Below are 21,540 nucleotides of genomic sequence, written 5' to 3'. Positions count from 1 at the left end.
CAGGGGTTGCAATGTCTGCAATACAAATAATGCCATTTTATTTCCTACCCAAATGACCAGTGAACCTACATATACCGCAGCAAACACTGTGATTCCTCAGAAAATTGTGACAGTTATCTGACATTTTGACAACGTAGTAGCAACGTTGTCAGTACGTTTGTCCCAACCTCCCAGAATCCACATGAGTTCCATTATGTTATGCAAGGAACTCGATCAATTTTTGCTAAGCTGCCAGTAAGTAGTCATAATGCCACATGACAACAGCACTGAAGAATAATGTGACAACCTTGTCCGAATAACATAAACAGCAACACCCTTTTGACAACGTTGTAGCAGCATTGTGAGTAAGCAGACACTGTTGTGGCGTGTGTGTTTTTGCTGGGGTGTCTTCTGATTTTTACACGTAATGGCGCTGATGGTCAAATCGTGGTAAATCTGAGAAAAAAGACGTTTTCTTTGGGTTTTTTCCCCCTGCATGAATTCATTCATCGTTCTGGCATGTCCAGCTTGCAGAACATGTTCTAGGGCAGAACTTTTGTCTCAGACATCAGGCACCGTCAAGCACACCCACCAGATTTAATGTAGTTACTTTCTGTTGGGGACTAAACACTTCAGACATCTGGTTTCTATCCTCACCACTCAACAATTCTGACTGTTTCTCTAGAACAGAGCATTTCACATCAAAGCACTCTAAAATGACTTTGTTTACATCTTAACAGTTTAATGATACAGACATTTTGAAATAGCAGCCGAATTCCCCTTTAAGAAACTAGCTTGGAATTTGCCAAAGAGGGCAGTAAATCTCACACCCTTTGCTCTCTGTTTTTAAGGCTGTTTAAAATGTAGTCAGCAGGCCCTTTGGCTTTGTTTTCCCACTCTACCCACCTGACCCAGCCCCTGAGGAGCGTGTTAATTAGCTCAGAAGCTGAATAAGGTGTGCTGTATGAGGCAAGGCACAAAAGCATGAGTAGTGCGGGGTCTTCAGGACTTCAGGATTCTCTTAAAGGGGAATTCAAAATATTTACTAAATGAATATTAATAATTATACATTTGTTCATTTTTTGTTTTTCTCTGACTTCAATTCATAGAATTCGTTTAGGTTTATGTGCTTTAAAATACACACACACACACACACACACACACACACACACACACACACACACACATTTACATACATACAGAGTGACTTACAAGAAGAGAAAGTATCTTTGCTAGTTACCAACAGCTTAGAGAAAAGAGTCCTGAGCTCAGATACTGCTAGAAACAGAAAGTCACTGTAGATACAGAGAGAAAAAGGAACAGAGTTGAACACAGAACTCTGTGCCATTCAATACAATACAATAAACTACAATACAATAAACTACAATACAATAAACTACAATACACAGTGCAATACAATAAACTACAATACAATAAACTACAATACAATGAACTACAATACAATAAACTACAATACAATGAACTACAATACAATAAACTACAATACACAGTGCAATACAATAAACTACAATACAATTAACTACAATACAATAAACTACAATACAATAAACTACAACACACAGTGCAATACAGTATAAGTGCAGCTTATAATTCAGTGCTCATTCTAAGCACATTCAAATACATCTTCTAAGCCCCGTCTCCTTCTGGGCCGCGGCGCTGCTGGAGCCTGTCCCAGCTGTCACTGGGCGACAGGCGGGGTGCACCCTGGACAGGCATGGACGCTTTAAAATAACTCACTTTAATTACAAGTTTATGAAGTTTATGAAAAATTCGTGCCATAGTCCACGTTTTTGCTGACCGGCGCTAGGCTACTCTGCTCAAATGCAGCTGTGTTCAAAAGTGTAAACACCCCTCTGATCCGCCTCTGACACAGACCGACTGCTCACCTGTTGGCCTCCTGTCCAGCAGGCGGCGCACCTTAAAGCCAGAGAAGCAGACTCCGCACAGACGCATCCAGCATGGCGACGCCTATGCACAGATTAATTGCCCGCAGACAAGCGTAAGTTCTTTTAGGTTTTCTAAAGTCCGCCTAGCTGTCTGTGTGCTTCGCTGTGAGCTTTTCGAGGCCGGCAGCCTCTCTGCAGTGCTGAGATCTCCTCAGACAGACCGAGGCTCTGAAACTCTGAGCGCAGCGCTCCGCCCGCCTGTCCGACTCGGCGCAGCGGCGGGTTCAGCGCTCGTGCTCGCCCGCTGGTCCGGTCACCGTTCAGCTCAGGTCACTTCAGCCTGCCGGTCAGACTCCCACCACGCGGCTCTGCCGTGTTTCGGCTCTGTCCACCGTGAACGTTTGGCTAGAAGCTGACTAGCCGCCAGACCTGTGACGCAATCGCGCGGACGACCGTTTGATGTTCATATTTCATCACCGGGTTGTTCGGTTCGGTTCTGTTCACTCGGCGAGCGGTTCGGATCCGCCTGCGCTTTCATGCGTCCCATCACTGGCCACTTTATTAGGTACCCTGCTTTGTAGCTGCACCCTAGAAAAAAAGAGGCTTCAAGGGTTTTTACTAAAGGCGGTGGTTCACAACAGTGAAAGAGCCCCTTTTGGTACTGCATAGAATCCTTATTAAAAAGGTTCTGTAGAAGACACATTCTCCACCAGTCTAAAGAACCACTTCATGCAAATCCCAGTTCAAGCGTGAAATGCTTCTGTGTAGAACTCCTGGTTCTCAATAGAACCGCTGTCCTTCTTCATAAAACCCACTCGTTGTCATGAAGATCCTGACCTTCACCCGTGTTTTCTTATTTTTAGGATTTGTTCTTGGGTGAGCGTGTAGACACTCGAGCGAAAAATGTGAGCACAATTCTGGGGTTTGAACACACGACTTTTTCTTAGAACAAGAACAAATTTAAGAAATAAACCTTTTCATGTTTTTGAGTTCCCAATGTCGAGATCATCAACATCTGCTTCTAATGCGCAATCGGACAGGCTTTCCTTATTCCATCCATCATAGGTCAGAACTACTGGGCTAAGGGTATAACCATACACTCACCATTCAGGTTTTTCTTAGCATTTTAAATGAAGAGAAATTATTACTATGATCATGTGTTGAACAGCTTACTAGTGACCCTAGAGTGCTGCAGTACAGGTGTGAGTTCTTAATTAGTGCTGATCTTTTGCAGCTTTGCAACTTTAGTGTTTAATCACTGCAATTGCATTATATGGCTTAAAGGGAAATTCTGTAAAATTCAATCATTAAGATATGTACAAAGTTATTTGGGGTGGCTTGATGTGAATCGGTTTGTTGTTAAGAAACATACAGGCTCTATGTACAAAGAGATATATTTCTTTTACAGTGGTGGTGATAGGAGGGGGTCACAGTGTCTGCAGCACAAACAGACCTTTTGTTTACTATCCTAAATGCCAGTGAATCTGGGTCTTTATATGTAGTGCTAATAAACAATTTCAGTAAAAAGTAGCTTTTATTGGCATTGACGTCTGGTTCCTAGAACTATCACTGTGAATGATTTTGGCTTGGTAAGTCTCTAGAATAGATCGTTCCACATTGGTTCCACAAAATGTTAACTTTACAGGAGAAGGAAAAAACATGCATTACTTGGAATGTAAGTCAATGGAACCAGAGTTTTTTCCAAAAGATATGAGGTTTTAATTCGACAACAGCGATGTGCTCAACGTGTGTGTACCTAATAAAGTGAACAGTGAGTGTAAATCTGTGTTCTAACCCCCAGTGTATAATTTGGCGTTATACACTGTGTTTACATCTCACCATTGTTTTTTATTTTTTGCTCATTTTGTGTTAACTTATTGTCCTTTTATGGCAATTTTATGTTGATTTCTCATTATAATCTCATCCTCTGACCACAGGGAAGCAAACAAGCAGCATGTTCGCTGCCAGAAGTGCCTGGAGTATGGACACTGGTCCTATGAGTGCACCGGTAAAAGAAAGTACCTTTACAGGCCGTCAAGGACGGCAGAGATGAAGAAGAAGCTTAAAGAAGTGGAGAATAAAGACCTCAGTGTTGCAGGGTAAGTACTGTGGTCCTATCAGTGGCAGCCCCAAGCTCCAAGTGTAGACTTGCTCCATAGATTGGTAGTAGCAACAAGTTCTACTAAATTGTGCCTTTTTTAAGGCAGTCCAGTTTGCCTGAGTGGTGAAGACAAAATGAATTTTTTTAACTGTTTTTGTAAAAAGCTAGTGCTAGTAAAAGGTTGGACCCCCTTTTGCCTTCAGAACTGCCTTAATTCCTTATGGCAGACTTTCAACAAGGTGTTGGAAACATTCCCCAGAGATTTTGGTTGGTTATTTGAGTTACTGTCGCCTTTCTATCATCTCGAACCAGTCTGCCCATTCTCCTCTGACCTCTTACATCAACAAGGCATTTTCGTCCACACAACTGCTGATCGCTGGATATTTTCTCTTTTTCGGACCGTTCTCTATAAACCCTGGAGATGGCTGTGTGTGAAAATCCCAGTAGATCAGCAGTTTCTGAAATACTCAGACCAGCCTGTCTGGCACCAACAACCATGTCACGTTCAAAGACACTTAAATCGCCTTTCTTCCCCTTTCTGATGCTCGGTTTGCACTTCAGCTTGACCACCTCTAAATGCATTGAGTTGCAGCCATGTGATTGGCTGATTAGCTATTTGTGTTAATAAGCAACTGAACAGCTACCTGTACCTAATAAAGTGGCTGGTGAGTGTATATTTGCACAGTATCCCAGTGTAACCTAAAAAAAAATTAAATAATCAAATATCAGTTTTAAATATCAGCTGTTCTTTTTTTGGTACTGATATGATTCCAAATTCATTGTGTGTGCTTATTAATAAGACCTTAAAATATGTTTTGGAAAAATAAATTTGTGGTGATAAACTCTTCAGATGTCTGATTCTAATACTTAATGCATAGAAAATTATTACATAAAAATATATTTTAGGCCAAAATCCCAAAATCTTCATTGTAAAACATCTCAGGCATCAGTCAAAACATTTGTATTTTTTTTTTAAGTCAAATCATGGCAGAGAGGTGCATGCAGGATGTACTAAGGCTAAATGATATCTAAGGTAAACATTTTTCAGATATCTCACTATTTAACCATTATCAACATTACATATTAAGAACTCAGAAGACACGTGAGGTTCACTGGTCATTTTGGATAGTAAATACAAAGGCTACATTTGTAACGTACACTTGGCCACTTCTGGTTCCCATCACCACCACTGTAAGGAAATCAATAAGTAAGTTTCTTTACAAAGCACCTCTTCACACCAGACACTCTAAATGACTCTCAATTACTGAATTATGCAATTATGCATAATGAAATTATGAAAAATAGGTAGAATTCCCCTGTAACATTTGTTAAATTCATGTGAAAATGGGAACTGATATTGGAAGCAGATGGAGTGTGCCGCAAACAGTGCCATCTACAGACCTTATGGTGTTACATTTAAGCACAAAATACCCCTCCCTCACTTAACCCAGTCCATTTATAAGTGTTGTATTTTTCCTGTAGTCAATTAATTATTGTATCTAATGTTTTCACAACTAAACTTTAAATCTTATGATGTCACTTCTAACCCCTGATTTCTGTACATTTGTCTTAGACATGGACCAGTAACACTAAGTGAAAAGAAGACAAAGAAGAAGAGGTACAGTATTATTACAATACAGATACAGTATCCACCAAACTTTACACTTGGCACAATGCAGTCAGACAAGTACCGTTCTCCTGGTAACCATCAAACCCAGACTCGTCCAACAGATTGCCAGATGGAGAAGCGTGATTAGTCACTCCAGACAACACGTCTCCACTGCTCTAGAGTCCAGTAGCGACACTTTGCATTGAGCTTAGTGATGTAAGGCTTGGATGCAGCTGCTCAACCATGGAAACTCATTCCATGAAGCTCTCTATGCACCGTTCTTGAGCTAATCTGAAGGCCACATGAAGTTTGGAGGTCTGCTGCGATTGACAAAGTTGGCGACCTCTGCGCACTATGCGCCTCAGCATCCGTTGACCCTGCTCTGTCATTTTACATGCCCTACCAGTTCATGGCTGAGTTGCTGTCGTTCCCAATCGCTTCCACTTTGTTTTAATACAGTATAAGACAGTTGACTGTGGAATATTTAGTTTTGAGGAAATTTCACGACTGGACTCGTCAATGCAAGTCTGTTCACCGAACCAAATACATTAAAAGGCCCATATAATCGAAAAACAAATTGTCCTCAAAAAGGTTTTGGTTTTGTTAAACTCATTCTTGGTGGGGACGTACATGCTGGGAACTGTAAGGAAAAATAGTTCAGCTTAGCTGTTTGTGAATAAAATGCATTTGCATTGTAGACATTGTGATCTCTGGTTTCTATCACCACCACTGTGACGAAGTCAGTATGTTTCTCTACAAAGTGTTTCACATCAAAACACTCTGAATGATCATTACATCTCAAAATCAAGACTGGATAACAGAAGCAAAACGAGTTAGCTAACAAAACACTTGTTCACAGAATTTTTTTCTGTTAAGAGGTAATGTTGTGTGTGGTAAAAAAAACATTTCTCACACGACACATCTAATTGCTTAATTTGAGTTTTTTGAGGGGACTTTTTGTCTATGTTAACTTGCATTACATCATTGGCCTAGAGACAGGCTTGTTGTCCATCACACAGTGTTGCAAATCACCCCCTACTTTGAGCTCTGCTATCACGAGGCTTTGGATTGGTTCGTAAATTCGTTCCCATAATCCCTAACAAGTCTACATTCCCATCCACATTTAACCCACTCGTTTAATTTCTCACGGTTGTCTGCAGACGTTCTTATTATGAGATCACATCCGGCACAATGAGATTAGGAGACGTGTTGACATTGTTGTCTGTCGTAATCGACCGTATGCTGCAGTTGTGACGCATGTCTGGAGTATCCCTTTAAAACAGGCTGATAAAGATAAAAGGCTCTGATGCAACATCTGTTTCTGATCTTACAGCAGCACTAAGATATATTTATCCCATGATGCTCTGGGCTAAATATGATCCATTATCTTGCAGCAATCTGTCTGCTGTTCTGTTTCAGGACCAAGTCTTCTAGCGGTTCCAGCAGCAGCAGCGGTAGTGACTCAGAAAGCTCCTCTAGTGACTCTTCCTCAGACAGCAGCGACTCATCCAGCTCCTCCTCCTCTTCCTCTGAGGATGATGACAGCAGTAGCAGTGACAGCGAAGACTCCTCCAGCTCCTCCTCCTCGTCCTCCTCCAGCTCCGGCTCTGACTCAGACTCGTCCAGTGGCAGCAGCTCTGACCAGGGGCCTCCCAAAAAAAGGAAAAAGAAGAAATAAATGACAGACCGGTCTGCGTTTTTCAGTTGAGAGCTGGTATATTATACTCTGATTGTACTGGTGGTGGGCGGGGGTGGAATCCCTATTCAAGTTCCAATTCCCATCCATTCCTCATCTCCTTTCCTCCACTGCTGCAAATTCTTCAAGTCTCCATGGAAAGCAGTGGCCATAAAGGGAAGGAAATGAAGACTGGATGGCTCGCCTACAGTGAAGAACTGGGTTACTGCTTCTGTTGTTAAACGTTTTGTTTATTTTTTCCCCCCAAAAAAACATTTTTTTTCCCCCTTAAATCTACAGAATTGCAGGAGTATTTTTTTTTCTTTCTTTTTTTTTTCTCCCCTTGAACTTTTTCCTTCACTGTCCTCTCAACAGCCATTACAATAGGCTTTTTCTATGTGTAGCAGAGCTCATCTGTTCCTGTTTTGCTGAAACTGAAGTGGAGGTTGTATTTAAAAATCAAATGACATGTAAAAAGAACTATGGAAATTGCTGTACGCTTGGTCCTGCCACAGGAAGATGGACTTTAGAACATGGAAATGTTTTACCTAATGTGACCGCCTGAAATAAATAGTACATGTTTTGTTTTGTTTTTTTTAACAAACTTGTTTTGAGCAGATGTCAGATTTTCATTTTGGAGCGGAAACTGAAGCATATTAATGTGTCTCTATTAACAAGAACTTGTTCAAACACGGCACAATTTGACTGATAGATTATTATCTCGCCGTATGATGTTGGTGGTGTTTCCATCAAGATAATTTGACAGTGGTGCAGTAAACAGAAGATGTAACACGTATACAGTAAGTACATCATACAATATACAAAATACAGTAAAGGAGAAAATGTAAACTTTGTCAATGAGTTCTAACAAACAATGGAAATTTAAAAAAACAGACTGAAGTGATTTATGCTACTCCAAAAAAATGAATGATTCATGAATATTCTGACATTCACTAATGTCACACATTGATGTAAGACTTTACATATAAATGTTGTTTACCTCTGGCCCATTTACAAAGCTCTAAGGTGTGTTTCAGTCTGGACTACTTTTTGAATGAGCCATAATACAGAGCAGCCAATCCGAACAGGGCTCATTTACATATATCACAGACTCAGGGAGAGCATACAAACTCCCCACAGAGGGGACCCTGGACTCCCGGCCAAGAAATCTAATCCAGACCTTTTTTGCTGTGAGGCAGCAGACCTACCCACCGTACCAGTGTGCTTCTCCTCGGTATCATCATCATTATTGTTATTGCAGTGCTCATAACAGCACTGTTTTATAGAAAGCGATAGCTTTCAACATTTAACTGGTAAGAGCACATTATTATTATTATTATTATTAGGCATGAAAAACAAATCAGGTCTGAGTGTAACTGTTGAGCGGTAAAAATTCACAAACCCCAATACATACAACACTCATCAAGATCGCTATAAATGTTGCTGAACTGTAGCTTTATAATGAAAATCTTAGAGTATTTCTGGGACAATATACCAAAGGGGAGCTTTTTCCTCTAGTCTGGGTGGAGTAACATTTTCACAAACAAATAATTCAAAATCATATATTGTATATAACTTTCCTTAAATAACTATACAAATACATAGATCACTATAATCAAATGAGAAAAAGCAGATAATCTGACCCCAATGGTCTTCCAAGGGGAAAGAATCCCAGAATTGCTGTCATCCAAATGCAATTTCAGAATCATTTTGAGCATCTTACCCTGGTGGGCTTCATCCCCAGGTATCCCTACCAGAGAATGTGTAGTAAATAATGTATTCCAGGTACCTCAAACACTAGAGGTTGCTCTCAAGCAAGTCTAAAATGAAAAGGTCAATACGGATCAGTTCAGCAAAATTATAGTTTGTACATGCTAAAACAAATTTATTCACTACATGAACACAAATCAGCAAGAACATTTAACACCACTGATATATTTTCCAGCGCTAATTCCAGTTATGAGAGTTTAAAAGGACATGAACCGCTTTATTCAGCCGATGGACTGTTCCGCTCACCAACCACTCAGTAGCAGTATCACCAACCAATCAGCACTCAGTAGCAGTAATACTTAGTATTCAGCTCTCTGTAGCAGTATCACCAACCAATCAGCACTCAGTAGCAGCAATGCTTAGTATTCAGCTCTCTGTAGCAGTATCACCAACCAATCAGCGCTCAGTAGCTGTAATGCTTAGTATTCAGCTCTCTGTAGCAATATCACCAACCAATCAGCACTCAGTAGCAGTAATGCTTAGTATTCAGCTCTCTGTAGCAATATCACCAACCAATCAGCACTCAGTAGCAGTAATACTTAGTATTCAGCTCTCTGTAGCAGTATCACCAACCAATCAGCACTCAGTAGCAGTAATGCTTAGTATTCAGCTCTCTGTAGCAGTATCACCAACCAATCAGCACTCAGTAGCTGTAATGCTTAGTATTCAGCTCTCTGTAGCAGTATCACCAACCAATCAGCACTCAGTAGCAATATCACCAACCAATCAGCACTCAGTAGCAGTAATGCTTAGTATTCAGCTCTCTGTAGCAGTATCACCAACCAATCAGCACTCAGTAGCTGTAATGCTTAGTATTCAGCTCTCTGTAGCAGTATCACCAACCAATCAGCACTCAGTAGCAATATCACCGACCTATCAGCACTCAGTAGCAGTAATGCTTAGTATTCAGCTCTCTGTAGCAGTATCACCAACCAATCAGCACTCAGTAGCTGTAATGCTTAGTATTCAGCTCTCTGTAGCAGTATCACCAACCAATCAGCACTCAGTAGCAGTAATGCTTAGTATTCAGCTCTCTTTAGCAGTATCACCAACCAATTAGCACTCAGTAGCTGTAATGCTTAGTATTCAGCTCTCTGTAGCAATATAACCAACCAATCAGCACTCAGTAGCTGTAATGCTTAGTATTCAGCTCTCTGTAGCAATATAACCAACCAATCAGCACTCAGTAGCTGTAATGCTTAGTATTCAGCTCTCTGTAGCAATATAACCAACCAATCAGCACTCAGTAGCTGTAATGCTTAGTATTCAGCTCTCTGTAGCAATATCACCAACCAATCAGGACTCAGTAGCTGTAATGCTTAGTATTCAGCTCTCTGTAGCAATATAACCAACCAATCAGCACTCAGTAGCAGTAATACTTAGTATTCAGCTCTCTGTAGCAATATAACCAACCAATCAGCACTGAGTAGCAGTAATGCTTAGTATTCAGCTCTCTGTAGCAGTATCACCAACCAATCAGGACTCAGTAGCTGTAATGCTTAGTATTCAGCTCTCTGTAGCAATATAACCAACCAATCAGCACTCAGTAGCTGTAATGCTTAGTATTCAGCTCTCTGTAGCAATATAACCAACCAATCAGCACTCAGTCGCAATATCACAAACCAATCAGCACTCAGTAGCTGTAATGCTTAGTATTCAGCTCTCAGTAACAGTATCACAAACCAGTAACAGTAATGCCAGTGCCCTACTGCCTAAAATCCGTTTGCTGTAAAAAGGAAACACACAGATAAGTTTACTTTGCTGTTTTTTTTTTTGTGAAACACATTCTTCTACTTTCTAAAATTAAAGGTCGGTCATGGGCAAATGGTTAGACACTATTTTAACTTTTCGTTTTTATAAATTCATCGTCGTCCATTGAGGACTCTCTCGCGGGCGCCCTCTGGCGTTTTGCAGTCATGTTTTTGTATTAATATTACTATTGTAGTAATAAGAAGCGGCCAGGCTCCCCTGAAACCGGCCCAGACCCCGCTGCGTTACGAAGGTACAGCTAGACTGAAACAAACTGAAGTGGTCTGAGAAAGTCTAGATAGAGTCTGTGGTCAGGTCTAGGACCAACCTGAATCACCGGGAGAAAGACCAACGCCCGACTTAGATCAGTGGGAAACACACAGCGCCACCGTGTGGTGTGCGACGACATTTCCAATTCACCTGCTCTCCCTTTAGCTCCTCAAACCATTTCACATGTGTTCAAAGACAGCAGCAGCCAGCTGTATTTACACGTGCTATGCTCAGAATTAACAGCAAGACGCTGAACACGGTAAAGTAGTTTTAGTAGGGACTAAAACTCACTTTGTGCACATTTCTCGCCTGCTAACACAGGTGGGTAGAGCAGTCTAAACTCGAGTGAAAATGCTGTGTTATAACGGAGTAATGACTCGGGCACAGTTTGAGCAGAATGAGTTCAGACGCGACATGTGGAACTTCTTAATGGGATGTTTTTAGGCAATATTCATGTCTGTTTGGTATTATTTTGGCCAACAATAAAAACTAAATGACAGCAAAGCAATCGATATACAGAATTCGCTCATATCGTTCGTGTGTTACTGTTTTCATCTTTCTTTGACATGACTGTACTTTGTGACTCTATTTGGAGAATCGCATTGTACGTGCAAGCAGGAGGTGAGAATCAAGTGGACTTGAACTGGGAATCAACGTCAAACTGAATCGAATGTCCCATATCGTTTCAACAGTTCAAAGGAGTCGGTTCTTTAAACTGAATCGAACGTTCCCTCACAGAAGGTAGCTGCGTCGAAAGAATCGGTTCGCTGTACTGAATCAAACTTCCTGTCTCTAAATGGAACTACCCTCGTCTTCGTTCTGGTCACGTGATTCGCTAGTTCAGTTTCCACATCTCGGCCGCTCCAACATCCACTCTGGACAAAATGGGCTTGAGATATTTGGAAAATTTGTCAGACAAAACCATGGCGTGTAAACGCCCTTCAGACTCATGGCTTACTTAGGCGAAGCGGGCTAACCACATTTTTTCTACAGTTTTAGGTTATTGTTTTTTTATTTTTGTTATTATCACCGGTGACATGAATTAGGGCGCTCCGTGTGTTAGAAAGTGGAAAAAAGACAAAGAGAAAAAGGCTTTCAGTAGCTACAATGGTTTGGGCCTGAAAGAGACAAGAGGTAAGCGAAAAAAACATTATCGCTCAAACGTTAAACTTTCCAGCGTTAAGCACTGGGCACCTGTAACAATATGTGTAACTTCAGAGAGCGACCTGCAATTTCTTTCATGAAGAATTAATCCAGAAGCTAGTGGGACTGTTAGCCACCGCAGCTAGCTAGCGTTAGCTCCCTGTTCTGAGTTCATCTCTCTGCTGTAGCCGCTCTTAGCGGTAGCCGGCTGGCTAACTAACCTAGCTTACAGGCTCAGGCACAACTCGGTGAAGATAAACAAAACGGCGGCGCAGTGGTGCTTGTTTACACGTTTAAGTGGCATATGCCAGCTCTTTATATGTGTGTAATTATATTTACACCTTTGATACATTTCTAATTAACATTATTTCGAGCTGGTTATGCTGTCACTAATGTTAGCTAGCTAGCTAAGCTGTCTGTCCGTTAAATGAAAGCTTCCTTGTTGGTCAGGTCAGATTGTGTTGGTTATTTTTTCACGCTTTGTCGTCAAAATTGCATACATTTAAAACCCACACGATTTTTCGCAATTTATACATGAGAGAAATCCTATATACTCTAGTTTAAATGACATATTTTGGCTAGGCCTAGCTAGCTGTTCAGTCAGCTAGCCGTTATGAAAAAATGCACCTCACTCTCGAGCTTTCCGTGGAAAACCACGAAAGTTGTGTTATTTATGGCTTTGATATTATTTTATTAGAGAGGTGATGGGCCGTTCTGGCTGTTTATGCACTTGGGCAGCTGCCACTTTGTGCACAGTTCAGTGTTCAGCACTGAAAAAGATGCTTTGTTCTCCTCTTCACGTTAGTTTTCAGACTGATTAGCTTGTATACTAAGTTTACTGTGTGATTCACAACTTTTGGCCTTTTCCTATCTTCTTGAGACAGTTGACACTCTACTCATGCTCCTGGCTTTAGTGCTGAGGGACTTTAGGTAGACAGGTAGTGTCAACACTGCCACCCTCTAATACCTGTTTTTCTGCGCAGTGTTCTTGCCATGCGAAGAGGCTGGCAGTGTGGCACATAGCCAGCTAACCATTTCAGTTTTCAGACCGTTAACAGTTTCAGTGTTGAGACTACTGGTGCATGTGTGGCTTGTTGTCCTTGTTGCCAACTTTGCCACAGAGAGTTTCGGTTACCCTCTTTATGGCTGTTATGTAGCAGTCAGGGCAAGGTCATTTTTAATCTGTTCTTCTGATGGCACTTTCCTTTCGTTTTTTTGAAACACGCTCCATGCTCTTGCTTGTGGTTGACCTTTGAAGTTAATTCACAATCTAATCTGAAATTGCGCTGTCATATCAGTTAACCATCCATTTGGCAGCTTCCTTTCCACACTCGGGAGACCATTTTAAAGTTGAGCTCAAGAGGGGAGGGGCAGCCGGCGGAGGACGTTTTGCTGCATAATTAGCCAACTCGCTCATGCACTGCCCCTAGGCTGCTGCCAGGCATAGCCTAATCTGTGTGGCACAGACAGTAAGACTTACACTTCTTGATTTGAACTAGGGCAGACCTTCTGGTGCTTATATAACGTGCACGCACACACGCACACTTCATCTTCACGAGTGGATGACTTCGCTTGGAGGAGGATGTGTGCATCCTGTACACATTATAATTGCTTAAGGCCTAACTGTGGCCAAATGTCAGTAACTGCGGTGACAGCAGTTGTTTTCTGGAAGGCATCCGCTTTTGAACACAGGATTGCCTGTTCATAAACAGTGTTTCAAGTCATCCTTGCAGTACTTCCTGTTTTAGTTTCACTCTGGCGTCAGTTAACTGTTTCCTCTGTCGCTCTTTGTGATAATGAAGGCTGTGCTCAGTCGCCAGCGTACCGTTTGACATTTAGTCTTCCCATCAAAACATTACGTAAAACCTTACATAAGCAGCAGCCGTAAAATGATTTGGGTTAGAGCTTTTTACCCTGCCTGACCACTAACATCAAGCTATTTCTTGACATTTCACAAGGGGGAGGTCCTTGCAAGCCCTGCGTCTGTCTCCACTTCTGTTACAGTTAGGAAATGGAGCTGAAAACCAGCGATGGTTTATGTAAGAGCAGTTGTTCTGCTCAGCGAGATGTCTTGCTAATCTAATCGAAGCATTTCTCAGTGCGTCCTCTGGCTATTTGCATGGTATCTTGTGATGGGAAAAAAAAAAGATTTGCAAGGGGAAGGTCACCATGCATACCTGATCAGGGTATATAATGTAAGGGCAGAGTTGAGATGGCTGTTGTCAAAAAGATTATTTTATGGTTTTAGAAAGGAGTAATGTGAAGCAGCATTATTAACTGAATGATTTTTTTTAGCCTGGCTAGTTCAAGGAAGTGGAATGCAGAACAAATAATTCACAGCTTTTCTCACAATAGTAGCGCCGGGTTCAGTTTAGTACAGTAACTTTTGCTTTGAGTCAGCAATAGAAGGACTTTGTTGCTAAAGTGTGAATATGAAGTAGCTTAGAGTAGTGTGGAACACATTTCCTCTATCAGAAGTTGCAGAAGGAAATTTCTGGACCAGATTAACGTGGTATACGTGCCAGAAAGTAATTTCCTGTATTAGAGGTGTTGTCTTTAAAAAATAGGGCATCTGAAGGACAGATTTTGCCCAGGGTCTCTGGGGAAATGCCTTTGCGTTTAACTAACAGTTTCACATCTAGAGTGTACAAAGCATCTTCGCAGGATATGTGTGGATTTTCACACAACACACTTTGTGTGAGGAGAGATGTTATAAATGGTCAATGTAGATGTTGTGGCTCAGCAGTAAAATATGACAAAAATTTAACAAAGCTTTCTGGCTGATATACTCAAAGGGTTATTTGTGTAGCGGCTTTAATGCTGGCATTTAATCGGAAGTCATCTGTCCCAGTTCTGATCTGTTTTCATTAATAGTGATTTCCTCATTCGTATTTCTGACCGTGGAAGATGGTGAACCTACCAGGTGTTTTTACCTGACTTTTATTTACATGTTGCACAATAGCAGATGTCTTCATTTAAATCACTTTGAGAATCATGGGCCGCACAACTAGAACTACAGCATTCTTATGAATAAACAAATTGGCAGCAAACCTTCCATTTGCTTATTAATTCCTACTGAGTTTGAAGTTAAGTTGAAGTGTGTGTCATTAATAGTGGGGAGGAAAAGTTTTTACTGTAGCTAGTGAAAGGAATGGCAAATGCAACATTCACCTCAGAAGTAGTAGATCAGAAAAGACCTGTTTGGTGTTTGCTTCTTTACTTTAGTGCTGGAGCAACAAGCCTAATACACGCTAGGTGTCAATAGGCACCCGAGTCTTTTCAGAAAATACATCCCCAACACTTCGTTCAGCCTATATCCACGTCTTCGTTAAGACTGTAGCATGGTTTAGCTCTCAGCAGAACTATGAACTGTAAAAATGAACAAAACTTTATCATGTAGGTGTGAGCTGGCAGTAGCTGTTTTAGACAACAGACGTTGTGCCGAATTCTGATGTCTGCGCCGAATCCTGCTCCACTTCATGTTCACATGCGTCACCTGGACATGTGGATTTTAGACTACGCTTGTGATTTCTGTTGTGTTAAAAAATCTTTATCTTCACTCTGATAACTGAAGGTTAACAGTTGTTTGTAAAATTAATAACAGAAATTGCAAATGTAATCTGAGATCTCAGAATTCAGAACAGCATTTCGTTTGAAATGTATCCTTAAATTAACATTTTCTATGATTGATTTATAAAAGGACAATGTTCAGTTGTATACCTGAATGCCAGTAGTACACCAGGACTGTCATTCATACATGACGTTAAAAATGTAGAAATCTACTTTTACTTCAACAGTTTTTACATACAGTCATTTTAGTCAAATCTACTAAGTAGTAGGGTGAATTTTGGCTTTTGGTGTTTAGCAACGTTATCCACGTAGCTCCAGCTGCAAACTCAAAAAAGCAACATTTGGATGACAAATTGGCTGACTGACTGCAACATGACTAAGTGGAAAATTGTTTACATTAGATTTTTTTCCCACAGAACCAAACTGTGAAATGGCCATTGTGTTCCACACCAGGAAGTCAGGTAGTTTTAGCCCCAGAAAATGAACGGGACTTGTAGTGCTGTGTTGAGGCAAACGGTTTGTAAAACATGATGATGCTGTGGTGCTACATAATGCTACATAACTGGGCAACAGATTTGAATTTTACTTTGTTTTACCTTAGACAGCATTACGATATCGTCTGTTGTTTGGACAATATGGTAATTTATTGAAATTCACTGAAGGGTCTGTGTCGCAGGTTTCAGCATGTTTCAAATTTAGTAGAACTTATAGTGCAGCTTCAAATTAGCATTATTCATTGCATTATTCAGACTGACCAAATAGATCCAAGGTAAAATGATCTGCTTTGCAACTAGGTGCAGTTGTTCTGCCCTTGACTGAGACATATTGCATCATGCAACACGCCAGGGATGCGTGCCAGCGTTTACCCAGCAGGTGTGTGTGTGTGTGTGTGTGTGTGTGTGTGTGTGTGTGTGTGTGTGTGTGTGTGTACACACGTGTCCACAAAACCAAACAACTATGTTTTGATGGGGGGACAAAGGCTAACTAGACAGTGTGTTCACTGAGTTCTTCTTTATTAACTGGAATGACGGGGAATGTTAGGCTAGGTGAGAGTTCGGGGGAATTCAGGATGATTCCCATATTGCAGTGGATTGCCTCAGTGTGATGTGAGCGCTGGTTATTTTAGGAGGATTTCCCCAGTTCCTACTGTGGCTCTGGCAGAAAACAGGCACTGCTCCTTTAAGAAATTTACGCTGGCTGTGCTGCTTCAGACTCCAGTCTCAGAGAGAGGCTGTGTGCGGTGAGCCATGCTGTGATTGGTCAAGCTCCACTCTGAACTGTGACATCACAAGGCGGACCCACTCGCTGGCATAAAATAACATCTCCTTATATGGAAAGAGGTGGACTGCACCATTTCTTTCCACCAGAGAGGGAAACCTCTTTTAATCAGTCAAACCACTTTAAATCTATCAGCTTGGCGTCCAGTGACTTAAACCTGTCATTAGTCACTTCTCTTCACAGATCAGTGATTTCTTGATTTTTTTTTTTTCTAGAGCCTGTAGTGAACGTAGTGAACACTTTGCTAAAGTAGAACCTGAAACTTCCTTCTTGTCAAGTATTCGTTTTGAGCAGCAGATCCTTTATCAGAAATAAGACTGAGTCTATTCCTTGAATAAGTATTTCTCACTGAAGGAACCTTCTGTGTCCAGCCTTGATTGTACTGTCCCTTGACAATGCTCCCCCTATGTCCTGAAGAATAGCATCTTCCACAGACAGCCTGTAACCTCCCCTCCCTAAGTCAGATTTATCTCAACTGCTAGGAAATACACCACCGTCGATTGAAGTGCCTGTACTGCAGATTACAAAGTGATTGGAATCAACCAAGAGGGGCAAACAAGAGCACCACCAGAGCACCTGGAGTTTGAACCTTAATCTGCTTCCAATGGTTCATTTCTTGTGGCTATGGCCTCTCAGTCAGGGTAAGCAGTAGTGCTAGTTTCTGCTTAGTAACTTCAGTACTATTGTTGACAGTTGTGGACCTACTGACAACCAAACACATCCCCAATTTTTTGAGATCGAAGGAACGGCAGGAAACATAAAAAGTCAACGCTGGCGAAGTCTTCATTTATTGTTGCTTTGATTCTGGGTTTAATCTGACTGCTGCTCTTTTGTGATTGTGTTTATAGCAGTGGAATAATCTAGAGAGATACCGCAGGTCAGTCACATACTGTAATTGGTGTCAGTTTCTTGTGCAGAGATCAACTTTAGTCATAGACTAAAAATATTTTTTGTTGAAGAATCAGTGACGGAACTAAATCACATTTGGAGGCGAAGGCTTTCTGCAACATAGACTTTCCATAAAATATCATCTTAAGGTTGTCTTATTACAGTGAAATCAATGTTTCCTTCTGCTCTGTGATAAGAGAGTACTGCTCTCTACGACATGTGCGCAAATAAACGTCTGAGTAATATGGCATGAGTTTCCAAATAACTTTAATGTTTGGCAACTTCTCTTTGTCAATTTGTTCAATTTTTTTGGCTGTATTTCACAATACAAGAACAGCAAGACTGATTATTATAGCTCAAGATTCGCTGTAGGAACGTTACATCTGTTTACTGTTATCTGGATCAGTCCACAGGTATCTGCTGCCTTCTGTCATGTTTTGTGGTAATAGCTGGGCCTAATGGAATCACCTGATCAGTCATGATTTTTCTATTTGCAAATACCTTATTTACTCTGCAAATGCGTTTATGTTGTAATTTATCGCATTTATTTTTTTATTAGAAAAAAAATGAACCACCTCAAACCAGCATTCAGACTTTCAGTTCAATATTCAATATTTTCCATCAATGCTATTTCCATCAAATATTTTTATTTGATATGTCAGCATTACGTAAGTGGAAACCCAGCTACTGAGATGATTTCTGTTTCCTATCACTGGTGTGTCACTTTAAGACTGTCAGCTGAAGCTGCTTTATGATGATCCACCGAACCGGCTAGAAGTTCACAACTTGATTTCTAAATTTCTGGATGTTCAGCCTTTAGTAATTACCAGTACTGAAACTACTGAAAGAGGGGAGGCCCTCTCGGGTATGAATCACTGAACCGTACACATGTTTAATGAGCACTGTTTCTCCAAATTCTTTTAAATGCATGCAGACACAGCAGAGAAAGGAGGACTTCAGTCTGTCTGATTCAGTAGACCCATGATTGCCATTAATAAAATTATTTGCTGAAGACGGCTGTAAGTGGGTTGAGATTGGTTGTTTATCAAGCCGCTGCCCAGTACAAATGTGGTTTGGGTATCTTTGTCTTGCAAAACAGCTGACCATCAACACAGTATTCACATGCTGTTCTTTCCATTGCCCTCTACTGAGAGAAGTCAGGCATGGGCTTCATTCTACCCTCTTTTTTAAGTTTCAAGCCAACCCCCCTCAGCACATCTTCAGAAGTGAGGTTAGGCTGAGTTCTTTCAGCAGATGTTCAAACGTCCTCCTCTTTACATTGAAGAATTGCCATCAGGCTTTGAAGTTGATCTAATCAATAATAAGAGTGACTTGACTCTTGATGTTTAATCTGGTCTATTGGTGCCCGTTGGTGGTTCATTTACCATCGATTATCCTGTAGTAGGTTCAAAAAGGACAAATTATATGAGAGAATCGCTGGTTGTCCAGCTTATTTTTGCTGTTGGCCCACCCTTGTGGGTAGTTGTGTTGTTTATGCAGTCATTAGATTACAGTCGTGACAACATTACGTTGACTGTTGTCTTTCTAATGTTAATATAGGTGTTATGCTGTAGGTCTGTAACCCTAGTCTCCTTAGATTTATTGAGAATATCAGAGTGTAGGTTTTTAATAAGTCAACATAGTTGCCAAATTGCAGTATAAGCTTGTAAGCTGTGGTCCAATCCTTGACTCAGTTTGTGTTAATTTCATTAAGAATTAAAGAGAATGTTTTATTCATTCGATCTAGGCCCAAACATGTTTATGCAGAGGCATGGAACTTACTGTAATGTTGTGGTAGCTTGGGTAGCAAGAAATCCCTACCTTCCTGAATAACTTCCTGTCTACATGACCAACAAACTCTCTAGATAATTGTGTGTGTCAGCAGACGGCAGCATGGCAGTAGCGTTTGTCCCAAACAGAGCACTTAACACTTGTATCTGATCTACCTCTGGGCTCTCCAGTCACTGTGCCACACTAACCTTCTTGCTTATCAGCCCCTGAATCTAACCAAGAGAGTGATTAAAACCTGCCGGACTATTGTGTCAGTCATCTTAAATTCCCTGCGTTTTAAGTTGTCTCCCTAGATCGTGTATTAGTCATTGTGTCACAGAACATACAATTTCCCCTGGCTAGCCTACTTACCTGAAATGAATCTCATGTTACATGTAGGCCAAATGATCAAACAACACTTTCTTTTAAGGGACACTGCTACATAGAGTATTGTGTTACCGTCTTAAAGAGGAATTCTAAATTTCTGCTTATCTCAGTCATTGAGATGTACACAAAGTCATTCAAGGTGGTTTTATGAGGAATGGCACATTGTAGACAAACATATTGACTGCGATTTCTTTACAGTGGTGGTGATAGGAACCTATTCTATGACTCTTACCACAAAACAATTTCTGACACGTTCATATGCCCTCTTGGGTGAAACTTCACACGTAAGCGGTTGGGGCTGACAAGCAGCAGTAAAAATCTGTAATGCTGTATTTCATGGAAAGGCAGTAGTAGTGGATGCAAACATTACATAGAAATATGGAAGGAACTGCTGCTCTTTTGGTGCAGTGTTAGCCGGGCCTTTGTGTGCACCAGCTCTGTTGGCTGTGCACCTCCATTGGTCAGTTGCATCACACAACAGCAGTGTCTTGTGGGCTTTTGCTTCAACAAAGTGGACAAATCTGCAGCTTAAATGCTGCTACTGACAGCCTGAATGACTAATATTTCCTAAACCTCAGCAATTTCTGACACCCGGAGATGCAAACATGAGATGGATGTGAAACATTTAGCGCTACTGTTGCCATTTAGCCAGAGAAGCTGCTGTGTGCATGCTTGTGCAGACCGTTTTTTGGCTTTAAATAATTGACAGTGTTCAATTTTGGCTTTAAATATTTTGTGCAATAATTATATTTACCAGTTGCTTGGTTTGTTAAATATGGTTATGTATTTGTTATTTATTATAAAAGTAGTAAATGCTAATTACATATAGAAAATAAACAAAAACGGGTGGTGGCAAAGAACACCTCTTTTACCAAAATATAACATTTAAAAATTGTAACTATATCAGGTTTCTGGATTCTAACTTACCTAATTTATGTACATTCCAAAACAATCAATGGACCCACATGCCATCAGAGTTCTTATACGTAATGTTGATAAGAGTAAAATAGTGGTAAGTCATATAAAGCCTGTACCTCTCCACCATGAATGAGCAAAAACTTCATCTCAAAACTATCATAAAACAATGCCTCAGACATCAAGCAACATGTTCATAAATATGTTAAAATCACTCTGAATGACTTGTTTACATCGTAACCATTGAATTATGCAGAAAGTATCGGAAATCTGAGACGTCCTCTTTCAGTGACTGAGAACTGAGCGTTAAATCTTCACTTTTTGTGGTAGTTTTAAACTCCGTGATGCATAGAAGAATTATATCAGTGGCTTTTTATGGCTTTCAGGAATTGAATGGGTTGTCTAAATCAGTTCAGCGACAGCAAATGGGAACTAATCACCAAGTGTTGTTCTCAGAACAAGTAAAAGGAAAGCTTAGTAATATTCAAAAATCCGGTTTTGACCTTGGAATCAAAATCTTGTTCTTCAG

The 21,540-nt window shown here is 40.7% G+C and overlaps 2 protein-coding genes across 4 annotated transcripts in view; both read left to right on the top strand.

Annotated features, from left to right (window-relative positions):
• Window positions 1–1,906: 1,906 nt before the first annotated feature.
• Window positions 1,907–7,885, top strand: zcchc10 (zinc finger, CCHC domain containing 10). The gene is made up of 4 exons (XM_017701091.2): window positions 1,907–1,999; window positions 3,824–3,985; window positions 5,561–5,605; window positions 7,016–7,885. Exons 1-4 carry the CDS (start codon window positions 1,959–1,961, stop codon window positions 7,272–7,274), a joined length of 507 nt encoding a protein of 168 aa, XP_017556580.1. The 5' UTR covers window positions 1,907–1,958; the 3' UTR covers window positions 7,275–7,885.
• A 4,024-nt stretch (window positions 7,886–11,909) lies between these two features.
• Window positions 11,910–21,540, top strand: part of aff4 (AF4/FMR2 family, member 4) — a 31,469-nt gene continuing 21,838 nt past the window's right edge. For 2 of the 3 annotated variants that reach the window (XM_017701132.2, XM_017701131.2), the window contains exon 1: window positions 11,910–12,194. Coding sequence is in view for 1 of the 3 variants with exons in the window: in XM_017701130.2 (XP_017556619.1) it covers window positions 17,676–17,692 (17 nt within the window). In the remaining 2 variants the exon portion in view is untranslated. Of the gene's footprint in view, window positions 12,195–17,503; window positions 17,693–21,540 lie in introns of those variants that run through there. The other variant, XM_017701130.2, reaches the window with a different exon arrangement.

The sequence above is a fragment of the Pygocentrus nattereri genome, chromosome 16 (assembly GCF_015220715.1).
Source record: "Pygocentrus nattereri isolate fPygNat1 chromosome 16, fPygNat1.pri, whole genome shotgun sequence".
NCBI classification, from domain to species: domain Eukaryota; kingdom Metazoa; phylum Chordata; class Actinopteri; order Characiformes; family Serrasalmidae; genus Pygocentrus; species Pygocentrus nattereri.
This window is presented reverse-complemented; position numbering and strand designations above follow the sequence as displayed.